The 16,731-nt window shown below is 35.7% G+C and overlaps 1 protein-coding gene across 1 annotated transcript; it reads right to left on the bottom strand.

Moving 5' to 3' along the window:
• Nucleotides 1-5,864: 5,864 nt before the first annotated feature.
• Nucleotides 5,865-7,212, bottom strand: LOC142529890 (uncharacterized). Its single transcript, XM_075635581.1, has 3 exons — nt 6,986-7,212; nt 6,687-6,860; nt 5,865-6,227 (listed from the first exon to the last, which is right to left on the bottom strand). The coding sequence occupies exons 1-3, from the start codon at nt 7,129-7,131 to the stop codon at nt 5,978-5,980; spliced, it is 570 nt and encodes a 189-aa protein (XP_075491696.1). The 5' UTR covers nt 7,132-7,212; the 3' UTR covers nt 5,865-5,977.
• Nucleotides 7,213-16,731: the final 9,519 nt, after the last annotated feature.

The following is a 16,731-nucleotide window of genomic DNA, read 5'->3' as shown; positions in this document are numbered from 1 at the left end:
ATAATTAAATATTATATTCAATCAAATCATTAAGGAATAGATAATATTGGGGAAATCAATTTAATATGGAAATTATTTCCCTTCAATCTCCCCCTTTTTGCCTTTCTGGACAAAATCAAATCAAACTCAATTTCTCAGTTAAACTCTAGTTAACTCCCCCTTAATATGAGAATTTTTCTCCCCCTGAATAAAATCAAGTTAGTACGAGTGTTGTTCGTTGTGTTGGCAACACCTGAGACAATACCTGCAAAAATCATTAACAGTTCATTAAAACAGAAACACATCAGGGAAGCAGAACCTTTAACTGAGAAGAACATTAAAAAGAAATAAAAAAGAAATCAAGCAAAAGTATCAGATAGATGGTATCATGTGATCTTTTCAATTCACAGTCCCTTGAGTTTGAGTCGCATCTTCTCCCTCTTTTTGTCCAGAATGGACATCTACGAGACAAGATCAGCTTTAGCTCGTAATCACTATCCAAAATTACTGAGATAATTGCGTCAAAAATAATTAAAAAAAAATTCCAGAATTGAAACCCACATCAATTTAACACCATTGAACTATCAAAAATCACAAATATTTGATTTCTAGCAAAAACCGGATTTTCATCGAATTTTCTCTGTTGAAATACGCATACCCTCTTGACCAACAATATTCACAATGTTATGTTTATGCATGACCTATTTATGCCTAATAACAGAATGTAACAAAAATAGAAACATGAAAACAAATATGAGATATGTTCACAAATGAAATGTTGTCACAAATGTTGGCAGCATCTTCTGACAACACGTCCAATTCCAAAATATATTTCGATTTTTTTCAGCACACTTAGAGACTTATCAACTTTCTGATCATAGAAGTGGTAGCTCCCACACTAGAAGAACGGTCTTCTTTAGGACTCCTCTAGGTAGCTTTTTCCATTTTCTTTTATTTTTGCCTTCTGTATTAAATTCAGAAGAGGTAGCTCCCACACTAAAAGCACAGTCTTCATTGGACTCTTTTAGGTAGCTTTTTCCCATCTTTTCTTCTGATACAGAGCATATGCATAATTGATTTTTCTTTGTACTCAATCTTTTCAAGTCACTTTTCGTATGAGACAATGTCATGGAGTACATGATCATCTTTCAACTATTTTGTGATTTAATCAGATTGTTAAGCATATCCAAGTGTGTTAAGTTTAGATAGAACAAGAAATTGTAAGTGGACCAGAAGATTTATGCAACATAGTGATAACACATCATATAACAGTATGCATGCAGATGCAATATGTCTATGTCCTAGAAATGCACATGCATGTTAGGTGTTGTCCGAGATCTTGTAACATCTGAGACAACATCTATGTATGATTAGGCAGAACACATGCTGAGAGATTTCCTAAGGTTGGAGAATCTCTCAAAAACTAATGCTTTTGTGAATATGTCAGCCATTTGGTTATTTGTACCAACAAATTCAATTCGAATCAATCTTTTTTCTACTAAATCTCGAATAAAGTGATGTCTAATGCCAATGTGTTTTGTTCGAGAGTGTTTTACTGGATTTTTTTTTTGAAATATCAATTGTATTAGAATTATCACAGTATCCGATTTCTCTCTAATGAAACTAACCCTACGAAAATTGTGAGAAATCATAAACATAAACTTGACAAATAAGACTCTCACCTTTAGATTTCTTAATAAAAAGAGTTTTACCTCACCTCGTTTGAAGCCAATTTCCTGTAGATATTCACTTAATCTGTGAGTATAAAGAGCTCATGCAAATAAGTCCAGCCATCTTTCGGTAATCCACTTTTTCTTTCTTTCGAGTTTGGACACCTTCATGCATACTTCCAATTATTTGAGATGATGGATGGTTTTTCTGAATTTTGCCTGGAATATTCTGTCCATCATCTACTGCGTCATCATCGTTATTCGTTTCGTCCGCAGCTTCAGTGACTTCGGTGTCAGGTGTTGTGTCAGATGTTGCAACATCTGGGGCAACATCTGCATTTTCTAGTGATATTGGAATTTCCAGAAACTCATCCACATCATCTTCAACTGTTTTCTTTTTGAGATCTGCAAGGTCATCAAAAACAACATTAATGGATTCCATAATAGTCCTAGTTCTTAAATTAAACATGCGATAGGCTCGACTATTAGTGGCATATCCCAAAAACAAACACTTATCACTCTTTGAATCAAATTTTGCAAGTTGATCCCTGTCATTCAAAACATAGCACACACAACCAAAAACATGAAAATATTTAAGGTTAGGCTTCTTTCCCATAATTATCTCATACGATGTCATAGTCGAACCACTTCTCAAATACACCCTATTTGAAATATGACATGCGGTGTTAAGGGCTTCTGCCCAAAAACGCTTTGAAATGCACTTTGAAGTCAACATCACCCTTGCCATTTCTTGAAGTGTTCTATTCTTACGTTCGGCTATCCCATTTTGGTGTGGTTTCTTTGGAGCAGAAAATTCATGTGAAATACATTTCCTGTCACAAAAAGATGAGAATGAGGAGTTTTCAAATTCCTTACCATGGTCAGTTCTTATCCTTTTCACCTTCAAATTATGAAAGTTTGTAATCCTTGTGACCAATTTTTTAAACACATTGAAAGTGTCTGATTTCTCCCTAATGAAACTTATCCATGAAAACCGTGAGAAATCATCAACACAAATAAATGAATACTTCTTACCTCCAAAACTTTCCACTTCCACAGGACCTATAAGATCTATGTGTAGCAATTCAAGGCAACGTGTTGTCCCAAAGTGGGGCAACATGTGATGTGACACGCGAATTTGCTTACCCTTTTGATAGTCTCCACAAATATATGGTGTACTAGATGATAGGTTAGGCATACCTCGTACAACATCGTACTTACTCAAATTCTTCAGGGTTTTGAAACTAGCATGTCCAAGTTTTTGATGCCATAGGTCGAGTTCACTAACTTCTGCATGTTTGCATGAAAGTTCTTCACCTATTTGGTAGAAATTGTCCGAAGAACTTGTACCTGTCATAATACACAAATTAGTTTCATCAAAAACTTCACAAGTATGTTTATCAAACTTTACATGCAAATTATCATCACACAATTGGCTTATGCTTATCAAATTTGAATTTAATCCTTCGACATGAAGCACATTTTGGAGCTTTGGCAGTCCTTCAACACTCAAAGTACCCTTTCCAACAATTTTTCCTTTAGCTCCCCCTCCATATGTCACTCTACCACATTTTTGCTCAACATAATCGGTGAGATATTCTCGTGACTCCGTCATGTGGCGTGAGATTCCACTATCAAAGTACCAATGACCTGCAGTATTAGTTTTCAACGAAGTATAGACAACTTTACAGTGAGTTTTTACCTTTGGGACCCAAATTTGTCTTACTGTAGGTCGATGGTGGGAGGTGTTGCGGAAAGTGTTGGACAACATTCGGGGCAACATCCTGCTCGACTTTCGATTCATGCAGTCATCCCTGAGTTTAAAACAGTATGGCCTGATATGTCCAGGCTTAAAACAGTAATGACATACATACCTGCGTTTTCTTTTCCTAGGAACGGGTGCAGCATATTGTTTTCTTGGTGGAGAACTTTTGATTGATGGCTCGGGTTGTGAATGTGTAGATATATCAGTTTTTCCTTTCACAAAGACTGTTGATTAGGAACATTCACCAATTTCAAACACACCGTCTTTGAAATCTAAGCTCTTCTTGTCATCTCTTCCCATCGAGAGTATGGATTCAAGCTTTGATGTGCTCGAATTAAACTTGGACAATGTTTCAGTTGCCTTTTGAAGTTCTTCTTTGGTCTTTCCCAGTTCTAAGTCCTTTTTGCACAGAATTATTTCAAGTTTGGCAACCACGGCTCTTAGATCAGTATTTTCCTTTACAAGAGTGGAGTTGTGCTTGTTTCTTTTGGTCCAATCCTCAAACAATTCTTCATAAAGCTTTTGAACACTCTCAAGAGTCATCTCTTCATCATCAGCTTCTGATTCATCATCTCCACTCGAATTTCCAGAAGTTGTGGATTTCAAACACACTGAATTTTTGCAGATGTTGCGACCAAGTGTGGCAACACCTAGGGCAACACCTAAAGGATTCACTTGCAACCAGCGTTTTTCTTCATTCCTTGGTCGAAACTGTTGTTGGACAGGAGGTTTAGGAGCTGGTGGTCGAAGTGCTCCGTTTGCAAGTGACGTGTCCATTAAATATTTCTGTCAAAACAAAATATAACCAGAATCAGCACTTAGTATATCAAGAGTATGCTCTGATACCACTTGTTAGGATTATTTTGTCCGACAGATGCTAAAAATAATAAGAATATCAGTATAGGATGTAAAATAGTAAATTCGTGTTTAATTAGAATTAAATATTGTGCCAGATGTTACAACATCTCGGACAACATGCAGCGGAATATCATATTTTGTAACACAAATTCAGTTTAAATAAATAGATGGACTAGATTAAATTTGCACAAGTATGCCTCATGGCAAAAATTAATCACTAGAAAACCAAATCGTTTACAAAAATCTATCACTAGTGATTTTCACGAAAATCAATTTTCTCAACCCTTTGAGAAAAATAAAGCTTTCTAAAACAAATAACCAGGGTAAAACAAAATAAGAAAGCAAAACGTGTTGGTAGAAAAAAACAGATCCACGAGAAAGCAATCTTCGGCCAACTTCTTCCCAAATGTTGTTCGCAGATGTTCTCAACATTCACAGCAACACCCTATCACAACTCTTTAAATCACAGCACGTCTCTTGAATAAGGTTTTCTCTGAAATTCTGAACGTGCACACATGAGTGAATATTGACCGAGAGGAAGAAGCCGCAAGAAAAACTCTCACTAAAAACTCTCCACGAAAATCTTCTCACGTGAAAACTCTTCACGAAAACTTCCCACGAAAAAACACTCCGACTCCATGAAAATCCTACACACAAACTCTCTGAATTTTTCCCACGAAAATTCTTTCTTTTAAGCTCCCAAGAAAATCACCTCCACGAAAATCCTACACGTGAACTCCTCCACTAAAACTCTCCCCCTTCTTTTTAATCTCAATCTCTCTTATTTATAATTCACTTCATCTCACAATAAAATCTACAAAATAAAGAAATCAAGAGTTAAATCAATAATATAATATCTTCAAGATCTTTATCATAAATATAATATCTAGAAAAGTCAAATCTAATATTTCACATAATCTTATCAAGAATGAAATTAGACTTAAGGAAGATATTATATCACAATAAAATCTTAACATAATTATCTAGAAAGGCAAAACCATAATTAAATATTATATTCAATCAAATAATCACGAAACAGATAATATTAAGAAAATCAATTTAATATGAAAATTATTTCCCTTCAATAGCAATCATTCATTCACCCTGGGTTTTTGACTGTAAACACGAGTGAAACTAATTGAGACACATATTTGCAGTTTCTTGCCATGGTGGTAGTGTCGTGCGTCCCAATGTTTAGTACAAATACCTATAACTGGACATTTGGTCATCACTCCCGTCTTGTGCAAATACTGAAACAGTAATCAAACCATAACTATGTGACTGATATTTTGAAAATTTATCTGAATGGGAGGAAAATCTTATTCTAATCGAGAAGAAATTAAAATGAATCAATCGATTTTGTATTGGATGGTTGGACTTTCGACTGGGTATGCCACTGGAAATATAGTTGTGTGAGCGATTTGATGTTGGATCGTTGTCGAGTCCTCGACCCTGCGTATCGATATAACCTCAAGTATCACTGACTACACAATTTCTTATGACGGCATAATAGATTTACCATCAACTATGAGTGATCGTTATTCACAAGATTACTGTGAATATGAATCATAAGCCATCCTAGTATGTCTCAGTTCAATATGAACTCAACACCCTTTTATTACTGTAAAATTATGCACCATACTGTCAACAGTTGAGCACAAAAAAGTATACACTACAACGATCTTCCCACAATTTCAAATCGATCCTAGTATTCATCGTCTTCATCATAGCCTTTGGATCGGAAAAATCGCCTGAGCACAGCAGAAACTGCACCAAGAACAATAAATAAAACAAAGAGATCGAATCCACCTCCAACACCAACAGCCACGCTTGGACCTGGGGCGAAAAACGAGAAAGGAGACCAGCCCCAGCCACCGTAAAAAGGAACACCAAGCCCGTAGCCGTATCCTCCTACTAGAGGAGGAGCCACTGGTGGGTTGATAAACACATTGGTCCTGCAAAGACAAGTAGCATTGAGCTTGTATAGTTGTATGGAAGAGGGAAAATTTGTATGAAAATCCAACTTTCAGCCCACACATCAAAATTCTAGTAACCCATTTGGTCCGGCCTACAATCTTGGTGACTGATGAGTAAGAAAACAAATTTTACAGAGGTGCAACGGAACTTGAATTTATGAAGTCTGATCCAGTTCGGTTTGTGATATCTAAGTCGAATATCGAGCTAGAACACATATTACGACACTATCTCATGAACTCATAAGCTTTTTTAACCTCCAATCACATGTAAAAGTGATAAATATATTAAATTTGCGTTAGATTACATGTTCACGACAGAGTATTCAACAATTAACAGTCAAAATGGTCTGAAACTTCAGTTGGCGGCATTCATTAACCATTCAACGTTAACAATATACATGTCTCAAATATGAGTTAAAATCCCATATAACTAACTACCTCGAATTATTGATTCTTGGGCCAGCAGAGCGTGGCGGAGGCGCAGACTTGAAAGCCTGGCCACCAATCCGACCACCAGTCTTGGCTGCGGCTGCCGGGTCAACTGATCCGAGTGTCAAAACACCAGCTGTCATTGCAACAAGCGCCAATTTCGCCAAGTGATTTTCAATTTTCCTGCCAAATATCAGCTCCAAACAATCAAGAATCTTGCTGACAAGCACCAATCCACGAAAATGGGGCAAGGAAACACAACCAACTGCAGAGGAGAGTAAATATGTATTTTACACGATGAAATATACCTCGAGGAATCATCCTTTTCGTCCGGTCTACACCTGCAGGATATACGAAAAAGTTTTACATTTGGAAAAAGGGATTTTCCATTGGGTGTGAAAGTAGTTGTGGGAGAGATGGGGAAGAAACTACTCTCAAGCAAAGTGAGTGGCATGATTTCCGTGAATTTCTTCTGGGAACTTCAATTTTGGTCGTCCACTCGGTGAGGAGCCGGCTTGGGGGTCCAAGAATATGATATATGTATTAAATCTTTTGTTGGAGACGGTTTAATTGGTGGTTATGCAAGGTGGCACGTGGAGGCATCATAGTGGATAATTGGCATTTTTAATTTTTTTTTAAAATTTTTTTGGACAGAGTTGATAATTGAGAAGTTTGAAGGATTAAGAAACGAAAAAATTTCAACCCATATTTATTTATCATGAATTACGAAAGAATGGATGAAAATGTAGAGCATTTAGAATTGAGTTATAATTAGGGGTGTTCGTTAAACAACCATTTAAACCGATCGGAACGTAAATTTTGATTTATTTGATCAGTTTAAACGGTTTTTTTTGGATCGGTTTCGGTTTTTATTTTTTTTGTATGTTTTCGGTTTGGTATTTAGTTTTAAAATTATAACTCATAAAAATCAAATCAACCATTTTATTATTTATATATAATATTATACAATGTGTTAAAATAATTAAGAGTGTAATATTTACCTATGAAAAAGGCTATGAACTTTAATGTAAAATATTAAGAGTAGATATTTTGTGAGACGGTCTCACGAATCTTTATCTATGAGAAAGATCAATCCTATCGATATTCACAATAAAAAGTAATACTCTTAGCATAAAAAGTAATATTTTTTCATAGATAACCCAAATAAAAGATCCGTCTCACAAAATACAACTCGTGAGACTGTTTCACACAAGTTTTTGCCAAATATTAAATGCATGATTTTAATCACTTTTATCGTATTTATTTACGCTATTATGTTTTGGTTATGTTTGTTTTATTTAATATGCAATCCAGCCCTTCTACGAACATGGCAAGTCCCAGAGCTGGACTGAGACGTTTTTTTTAATAATTATTTTCCTTTTGCCTTAAAACTTATGTTGTCTTTGCTGTTGTTATGATCGTGGAAGCTGTTAAGGTGGTATACCCACTAGAATCAAACTATATTACTCATGAATCCTTGAGAAAGTGAATGTGGAATTGACTGCGATCCTCCTAAGAGCAAACTTGTCTATATCTTTTTCGCCTTCTCAACTGCTTCAACATAAGTAGATGGCGATCCGGACATAACTAATTTATGGATTGTTCGGTGGAACCTTCTATTAAACGTGAAGCTTAGACTGATCATGATAGCAACATGTGGTTCATATGCAAGAAGGGCGGAGAAATGAGTGAAGCGAATCAAATGTCGCTTACTCAGCTTTAGATATAGTGGAAGGGCAACTATTGGTATGTGATCAATTGATGTCTGGGACAGCGTTTCATCCTCTTTTGCTTTCCCTTCTTTCCCAGCCTCTTCTTCTTCTTCCACGCCATTTCATTGAGCATGACAAGAGCTTCGCTAGCGCATACTTCAATTGTCTTGGCAGGCGGTTGCTTAGGCATATCAATCTCCCTTCGTTTAGTCTTAATCTTGGAGCTGATTGAAAAACATCAAACTCCATAGTATCAAACTCCAAAAATGAGATGACTGACAACATCATCGGGAGCTGTGCGGCTGGTGGCATCAAAGTTTGTCTGCCTTTTAATATTTATCAGCCGCATGAGACTCTACCTCAATTGGAAATCAATGAAGGACGGCGGGCCAAGAGCTACCTCAATTTCATCAGCCTCTGCCCAGTCCAACATCTGGCCTTCAAGAGTGGCCAACTTCTATAGTAGATCCTCCTCCAGTATAGTCTTGAACATGACTAAGGTGCGATGTTCAAACCATCTATCAAACATCTTCATTTTTCTTGGCCACAACCTTCAACATTTGATAGAATCAGAGCAACATATGACTGAATGATTGTAGGAGACTTGGATGGAGGTTGCACCTGCCCTTATCCTTGGGGTCCATTGGGAAACAACAGAGGTAGTTGAAGGAGCATCTCCTTAAAAGATATGAATGCCAGTCACCGGTTGAGTGGGCTATAGTTGTGGGACCGGTTCCGATTGAGTCAGCTTGGATACCAGCTTGAGCTTCTTCTCAGGCTCCTTATTTCCCTTCAACCTCTTTGGGTCAGCAGCATCCGACCGTTGGGATGCAAGGGTCGGAGTTTTGATCTTGGTTAAGACTTGTTTTAGAGGTACATTCTCTTGATTATCCTCTTCATCGTTCTAATAGTAGACCATTTTTCTCTTCATCGGTGCCTTAGCCGGTGCCTTCTTTTGCTTTTGAGCCTCTTACTCAGCATCTTTCAACACCTTGATCTTCACAGCACATTAGATAGAAAAAATGTTCCCTATCAATGCAGGTCCTCGAGTAAATCAGTTGTGGTGGTAATATTTGTGATATTCAATGACCAAGTTTGCGATATAATAAATAAAATGTATTTAAAAATTTCCTTTTATCTAATAGTGAAACAAAAATTGGGGTTCTATTTTCATTTTTGGGCTGAATTTTATTTCACTCATGGTACATAGAGTAATGATTTATTTTTATAATAAATTTTACCTTCAAAGACAACATAATATTATTGTGTTAATTCAATATTTTAATTTTCAATTAATGATTTGTATTAATTTCAATACTAATGTGAAATTATTATTATTTAAAAGTTGCAACTCATTTTTATAAATTCCTTTCAACATGATAATAATTTCTCTTAATTAAATTGTCAACCTTTCATGTCACTTTTGTGTATTATATAAATCCTCCCAACCCATTTTCATTTTTCTTACAAAGAGAGTGGAGAGACAAGCCATAAACCTTATATTTTATCACCATCAAATTTACTAAATACTATTCCAATTCATTTCATTTTGTCAAATTGCCACGCCAACTTATTCCTTCCATACTAATATCTACTCATTCTTTTTATTGAATTAGAGTGGTGACATAAAGATTAAACTGCACTGAAAATAATCATCTTTTATGTGGATACATTGGGTATTGTGTACTTGTAGATATTTAAGAATTTCTTTTATAAAATATAATTTTTAAGCTATGCCATGAAGTTGATGATAGAAGATGATCAATAATTGTTTCCACTGTATGAAGCTGAGATCGAGGTAAGTGGGCTTATATATGTGTTATAAAATAATGATGTTTCTTCTTTTGAAAACTCAGTCGTACATTACTCGTTTCATGTCTTTTGATTCTATATATGTTCGTTCCGCATGATTCCTCTATTATTCTATGAAATTTTGAAAATTCATTGTTATTATTCGAATTAAAAGTGGTAAGGAAATTTCGAAAATAAGATAAGGCCCTGATGCGGTGGGTTATAATATCCGATATATGACTTCGTCCTTGTATAAAAGTAATAATTAGGGACTGATCAGTATACCATGAATAAAAAGATGAATAACAGTACCTTGTTTTGATAGGTTTTGATGTCTTGTTTCTATTTGTCTCATGTCTTAATTCATGTTGCGATATGTTCTGCGACATTTCACCTTTGAACTCATATTATATGTATATTTTGATATTCTGGTGTACGGTTGATCCCCACATGATGCTGAGTGTTTCCCCAAACACTCACCCCATTATTTCCCTACCTATATAAGAATGAAAATGAACTCGAAGAGAAAGAGCATACATAATCTTGAGCTGATGAAAAAGGAGACATTTAGAAGTGTTGCTATTTTTTTATTTATGTTGTCCCTACGACGATAAGTTTTAGCTTCTACTGATATATTTGATTATGATTTTTACTTTGGGATGTAAGAACAAATTTCTTCATTAAATAATATAATGGTTTTTGGTTAAATTTTATACCATGAGGCTTTTTGTTTTCGAATTTTATTTGAAAGCAACACCGATGCCACTCCAGGTTCAGGGCGTGACAAGGTTCGGGGTGTGACAGTATTCCTCTTCAAAAATTCTACAATGATCGCATCATCGAAACATTTCTTGGGATGCAGCGGTTCAGTGATATCGAAATTTCCCTTCAATATTCCAAGCATATAATAGATTTGCAGAGAAAACCTTTCAGATTGATCTTTTCCCTTGGTCATTTTGCAGAGAATCCGAAACAGGATGTGCTATGTATTGGAACTTATCTTGTGTGATCTTGTCAAAAGCCCATGCTTTGGCCAGTAGGGCTTTGGCGACGATGGTGGCCAGAAAACCGAATTTGCGGCATTCATTATATGCATTAGAATATCTAATAAGGTTAAAATTTTAGTCTTTGGGATACAAAAAATTCACATTGATAGTGTCTTTAAGATATCTAAAGAAATGCTTAGCAGCAATATAATGGGATTTTTTGGAAGCAGCACGGCATCTAGCACAAAGAGAAACTGCAAACATAATATATGATCGAGTAGCGGTTAAATTAATTAGATTGTTAAACAAAAATAACCAGAATCACCACTTGGCATATCAAGAGTAGGCTCTGATACCACTTGAATGTGATTTCTGTTTAACGTAAACGGTAAAAAAAATATGTGTATCAGATATCAATGTTGTCTCAGATGTTGTAACACCTAGTAACAACACACAATGGAATAATATATCACACAAATAATGTAGGGTCCTTGTCTCCTAATCGTTATTACAATGCAATTTGATTATGGTTAATTAATTACAGCGGAAAACGAGTTTAAATTTTCTTTACAATGAGCTCAAAATATCTTATTTGAATACTAAAAATAGTATTTCATCTCATATCATAAAACATGCCCACACGTAATCAAAGCCAACCACATACAAACAACTCATATACTCGGGACATGTCCCGGTATATAGATACATATATACACTGGGAAAAACATAAAATCTCAGCTCAAACTTTGACTACCTCCAGAAGCACCCTCTCCGGCCTCCTGCTATCCTGGAGTACCTGTCATTGTCCACGTACAAAGACAACAACAGCCCCCTCTGGGGTGAGCAAAGCTCAGTTTGGAACAATCACAATATATATCACAAGTATATAAACAATGATATATGATATGCAATGCATGTATGTCGTGGAGGTATCAGGTCAAATGCCCATCCACTGAGCATATATCAGAATCAATCGAATCGCTATCAAATCAATGCTCGAGCTGGCACACCGACCTCAATCAGGGATACTCGTATGATAACGTCGACAAAGCACTATCAAATCCCAAATCTCAATCAATCAGCGGGGCCACTAAATACTATGTTTATCAAATCCCAAATCTCAATCAATCAGTGGGGCTACTAATGACTATGTTTTAAGGGCCACATAATGCCAAACATAGCATCGTGTTCACAAACCCAGAATCAAATCCAATCATAATAGGTATCCAAGGATCATAGCTCAACGTGTATGCCATGCATGACACATCAACTCAACAAATAAGGCATATAGACATATATTCTCAATCAAATCAATCAAACATATATCATATGATACAGATACCTATCGTATGTTACTCGGTCGCAACATACCTCCATTCTTCTTTTCCAGTTGATGTTGCTTTAGATTTCAGTATAAATATCTATCTACATCAATAACATATTTATTCAATCAATAATTTCATTCAAATTCAATAATATAAGTTTCAAATATCTTTTGAAACTTTGAAAATTCATATCAAATCGAAATCATAACATAATTCAATTACGACTTCGTATACAAGTTTCTTGTCGGTTATTCTATCGCATATATGGATCTCGACTTCAAATACATTCTATTACAGCACTTCAATAATTAAAGGTGCTGAAACTAGAAGAAACTTATCTCAAAAGGAAGCTCTCGACGCGAGGATTCCAAATATATAATTTGTTCCAAGTTTAGACAACGTTTCGAGGTGATTTCGTACGGTAGGATCAATTTCCAACTTTGTATCTCGAAGCTATGGCAAGGAATGAAAGAAATTGAGAAGAAAACTCATTCTTATCAGCCTAAATATTGTGAAATTCGAGGGAGACTCGCCCAGGCGGACCACAATTCGCGCCCGGGCGCGCCTGGTACAACAACCGAAGGCCTGTCACTGCGCCCTATCGCGATTTATTCGGCCCGAAACTCTATTTTAAGTTTCGAGTTAGAAAAAATGGTCCACATGAAAGTTGTAGACCTATGTCTTGGCTTTCAGTTCAACCTCACTCAATTTGGATATCGGATGCGAGAGTTATGCGCATTCTCCCAAATTGTGTTAGTGCAGAAATTGCAACGCACACGATACATTTCGGGATGATTTTGCCCCTATTTTCAAATGGATTTGGACAAAACTCAAAAAATGAAAGTTTTAGTACTATGTATTAGATTTCCAATGCAATTAGTCTCATGTCATTTGGACTAATACTCATTTAATTATGCTAAAAACCGTAATATGTGTCACTTTTCTATTGCGGTTCAGCATACTTTTCAAACACAAATCAATTTCTAATACAATATTTCATTATCACCACTTATTTTCTCACTTTCATTGTCATGATATACATCATATACATAATCACATGACAATTTTATGAATTATCGAAAATCACCATAGGATTTACGATAATACGATACATGGTCCTTACAAAGAAATAACATAAACAAAAATAACTCAGAGATAATTATGCACAAATATAAATACTTGCGTGATCCTCATGGTAAAATATTCACTAGAAAAACAAAAGTTTGAGTGTACAAAACCAATACTAATAATCCTACGAAAAACTAATTTCTCAAAAAATTGAGAAAATAAATTTCTTCTTAAAATAAATAATCAGATTAAAAACGTATTCAATGAACACAAACAATGTACCGAAAAACGGAGCAACAAAAACATGATATTCAATCAACACTTCTACAAGTGTTGTCTTTAGATGTCTCCAGCAATCACGGCAACATGTTGTAGCAACAACGATCTTCAGACGTCGACGCTCTGTGACTTGACTATTCTCTCTCTATCTCTCGTCGTGCAAAGCCTTTTACAACTACTGATTTATTTTCTTTATATAGACTCCTTATTTTCCTTTGGGTCAATGATCCATCAAAGGAAATTTTTTTTTCTAAAAAACGGACACTTGTTTCTTGGCTTATTTTGAACTTGTTTATATATATAGTTTGTGGTAGAGTAATGCATGAATATGTAATTTATTATATTTCAAGATTCTCATTAGAAAAAAATTATTTTTTGTAATGCCCGGAAATTTAATCATAGTAATCTGTAATTATTGATTTATAATTTGATATGATTATGAAAGGATTAACCGAGACACGATTTGAAGTAACGTGTGAAAATGTATGTGCGAGGACAGTACCATCGGCGCACATGCGCGACATGAGACGCGCACATGCGCGAATTGGACAAAAGGTCTCGCGCATATGCGCGAGCTGTGTGAAAGTTCAATCACAACTCCAGAGAGTCTCGCGCATATGCGCGGAAGGTGTCGCGCATATGCGCGAGCTGCCGAGAAGAAATGTGCGAAGACCAGAAGGTCTCGCGCATATGCGCCGATTTAGGTCGCGCATATGCGCGAGACGTGTTGCACGGAGAGTGAGCCATTTTCCTTGCTGCATGTACGTTGATGTATATATATATACACAATGCAATTCCCTTCATTCCTTCAGAAGAAAACCGAGAAAGGGTCAGGGGAAAGTTGTGAAAAATCCGTCCGTCTGATTTTGAATCTGACTGCAGTACTGTGTTCATATCAACGCAGACTACAACTGGACGTAAGTTTTACTACGTTTTGATATGATTTGAAATTATGATGTTGTCAGAATTGAATGGAATTCATATATGATGTTCTTGACATGTTAGACATCATAGAATCGAAGTCAGATTAAGAAACGGACTGATTATGAAATTGTTATGATTTTCTGATTATATTGATCTGAAATCGGACAGATTTGGATTAGGGATGGAGTATAGATTGTATCGGATATGAGTTATGATTTTTAATTGATGTCTGTTGATATGGTATTGACGGAGATACTGAGATTGTGCCGTTATGCTGTGATTTGAATTAAATCCGGATTAATCAGATTCAATGTTGAATTGAGAATGTAATATTGATATTATGATTCTCAATATGTCGTTTCAGATTTACAAAGACAGTCTTGAGTTCAGAACTGAGATTGCTTCAGACAGTAACTACAAACGAAATGTATAAGTCAATGTGGTATCGGGAGATCGACTTAAGTCGATTTAGACTTGAGTTTCCCCAAATCACATACTTTACTTTATTGCATTGATATTTGCATTGATTTGATTGATGTACTTGTTTTCTTGATTAATAGATAACAGGTATTAGACGAGTAATCTTGTGACAGAAGTGCCTGATAGTGGCGGGATCGCCACGGGCACATTGCACGATGTCACAAGATAGTGTATTGGCGATAGTGCCAAAGTCTGTCACCGGATGATTGGCTATCGATGTGGATAGAATTTGGGTTTCTTCTATTACTGTTGATCGATGTCGTATCGGTGTGGATATAATTGGAGCTTCTTCTATTACTGGTGATCGATATTATATCGGTGTGGATAGAATGAGAGTTCCTTCTATTACTGGTGATCGATACCATATTGGTGTGGATAGAATCGGACCTTTTTCTATTTCTGGTGATCGATACCTTATTGACGTGGATAGAACTGGAGTCTTTTCTATTACTGTTGGTCGATATAAGAATGCCAACTTCTGGGAACCGGGATCCCAGACTAGGATTGAGTCTAGTTTGAATTGTGTAGCTACGAGTATTGTCGACAGTTTGATATTGATTATGTTTCAGATTTTGATACATATTGCTGTTATCTGTTACATGCTTTATATTGGTTTATATGATTGCATGTTTCGTTGATTTATACTGGGATTATATTCTCACCGAAATTATCCGGCTGTTGTCTTGTTTGTATGTGTACATGACAACAGGTGGGACATGATCAGGGTCCAAGAGATGAGGAGAGATCGTGATAGAGTGGAGACTTCGGACTTTGATGTATATAGGGTTTTGGCACTTGATAATTAGATGTTGAACCTTAGTTTTTACTGGTTTGTAGACGGTACAGGACTTGTACTTTATTTTATATTGAGTTGTATATTAGTTTGATTTCACTACATTCCGCATTAAAAAGAAAAAAATTTTATGACCCTAATTACTTGATTAGTAAATTGATCCTGATGACGATTAAGAACTGATTAGCGTCTGGGTCCCCACATTTTTTCCCCGAGAAACTATTAATGTCGGGACAAAGATGTAAACTGAATAGATAAATGTTTCATGGGAGAAACTGATTTTGAGAGTTAAATTTTAATAGAAAAAATTTTAGTTTTTTAAAAGGGAAAAAAACTCGAGAAGATGACTGACACAGGAAAGCAACAGAGAGAAGTTCGAAGAAACATTCCCAAAAAAAAGGGGTAACTCGTTTAAACAACACAACCTAGATTAGCCCATGAGCTCCATTTCAAAACCTTGCAACACATCATCATGGTCAGTTCAATACATGATAACGAAGATCGCTTCCGACCCCATATATAATAAACAATGACAAATAACAGAATGTAACACAACAACGATTAAAAAAGAAGAGCCAAACACCCTAAATACAACATCATGAAATAAAAAACAGGACTTGTGACAATGGAAAGACATGGGATTCACAATAAGTGAAATAATAAAATAGGACAATATACGAATTCATAATCTAATAT

Source organism: Primulina tabacum, chromosome 16 (assembly GCF_025594145.1).
Source record: "Primulina tabacum isolate GXHZ01 chromosome 16, ASM2559414v2, whole genome shotgun sequence".
NCBI lineage: Eukaryota > Viridiplantae > Streptophyta > Magnoliopsida > Lamiales > Gesneriaceae > Primulina > Primulina tabacum.
The sequence above is the reverse complement of the archived record's forward strand: the minus strand, read 5'-3'. Positions and strand labels throughout refer to the sequence as shown.

Bases quoted from the DNA above. Each gene is read 5' to 3' on its own strand.
- LOC142529890 (XM_075635581.1), bottom strand. From the start codon at position 7,131: ATGCCACTCACTTTGCTTGAGAGTAGTTTCTTCCCCATCTCTCCCACA. The intron at 6,861-6,985 runs GTATATTTCATC...GATATTTGGCAG, and splicing joins GAAAAGGATGATTCCTCGAG to GAAAATTGAAAATCACTTGG. The intron at 6,228-6,686 runs GTAGTTAGTTAT...TTGTCTTTGCAG, and splicing joins CCAAGAATCAATAATTCGAG to GACCAATGTGTTTATCAACC.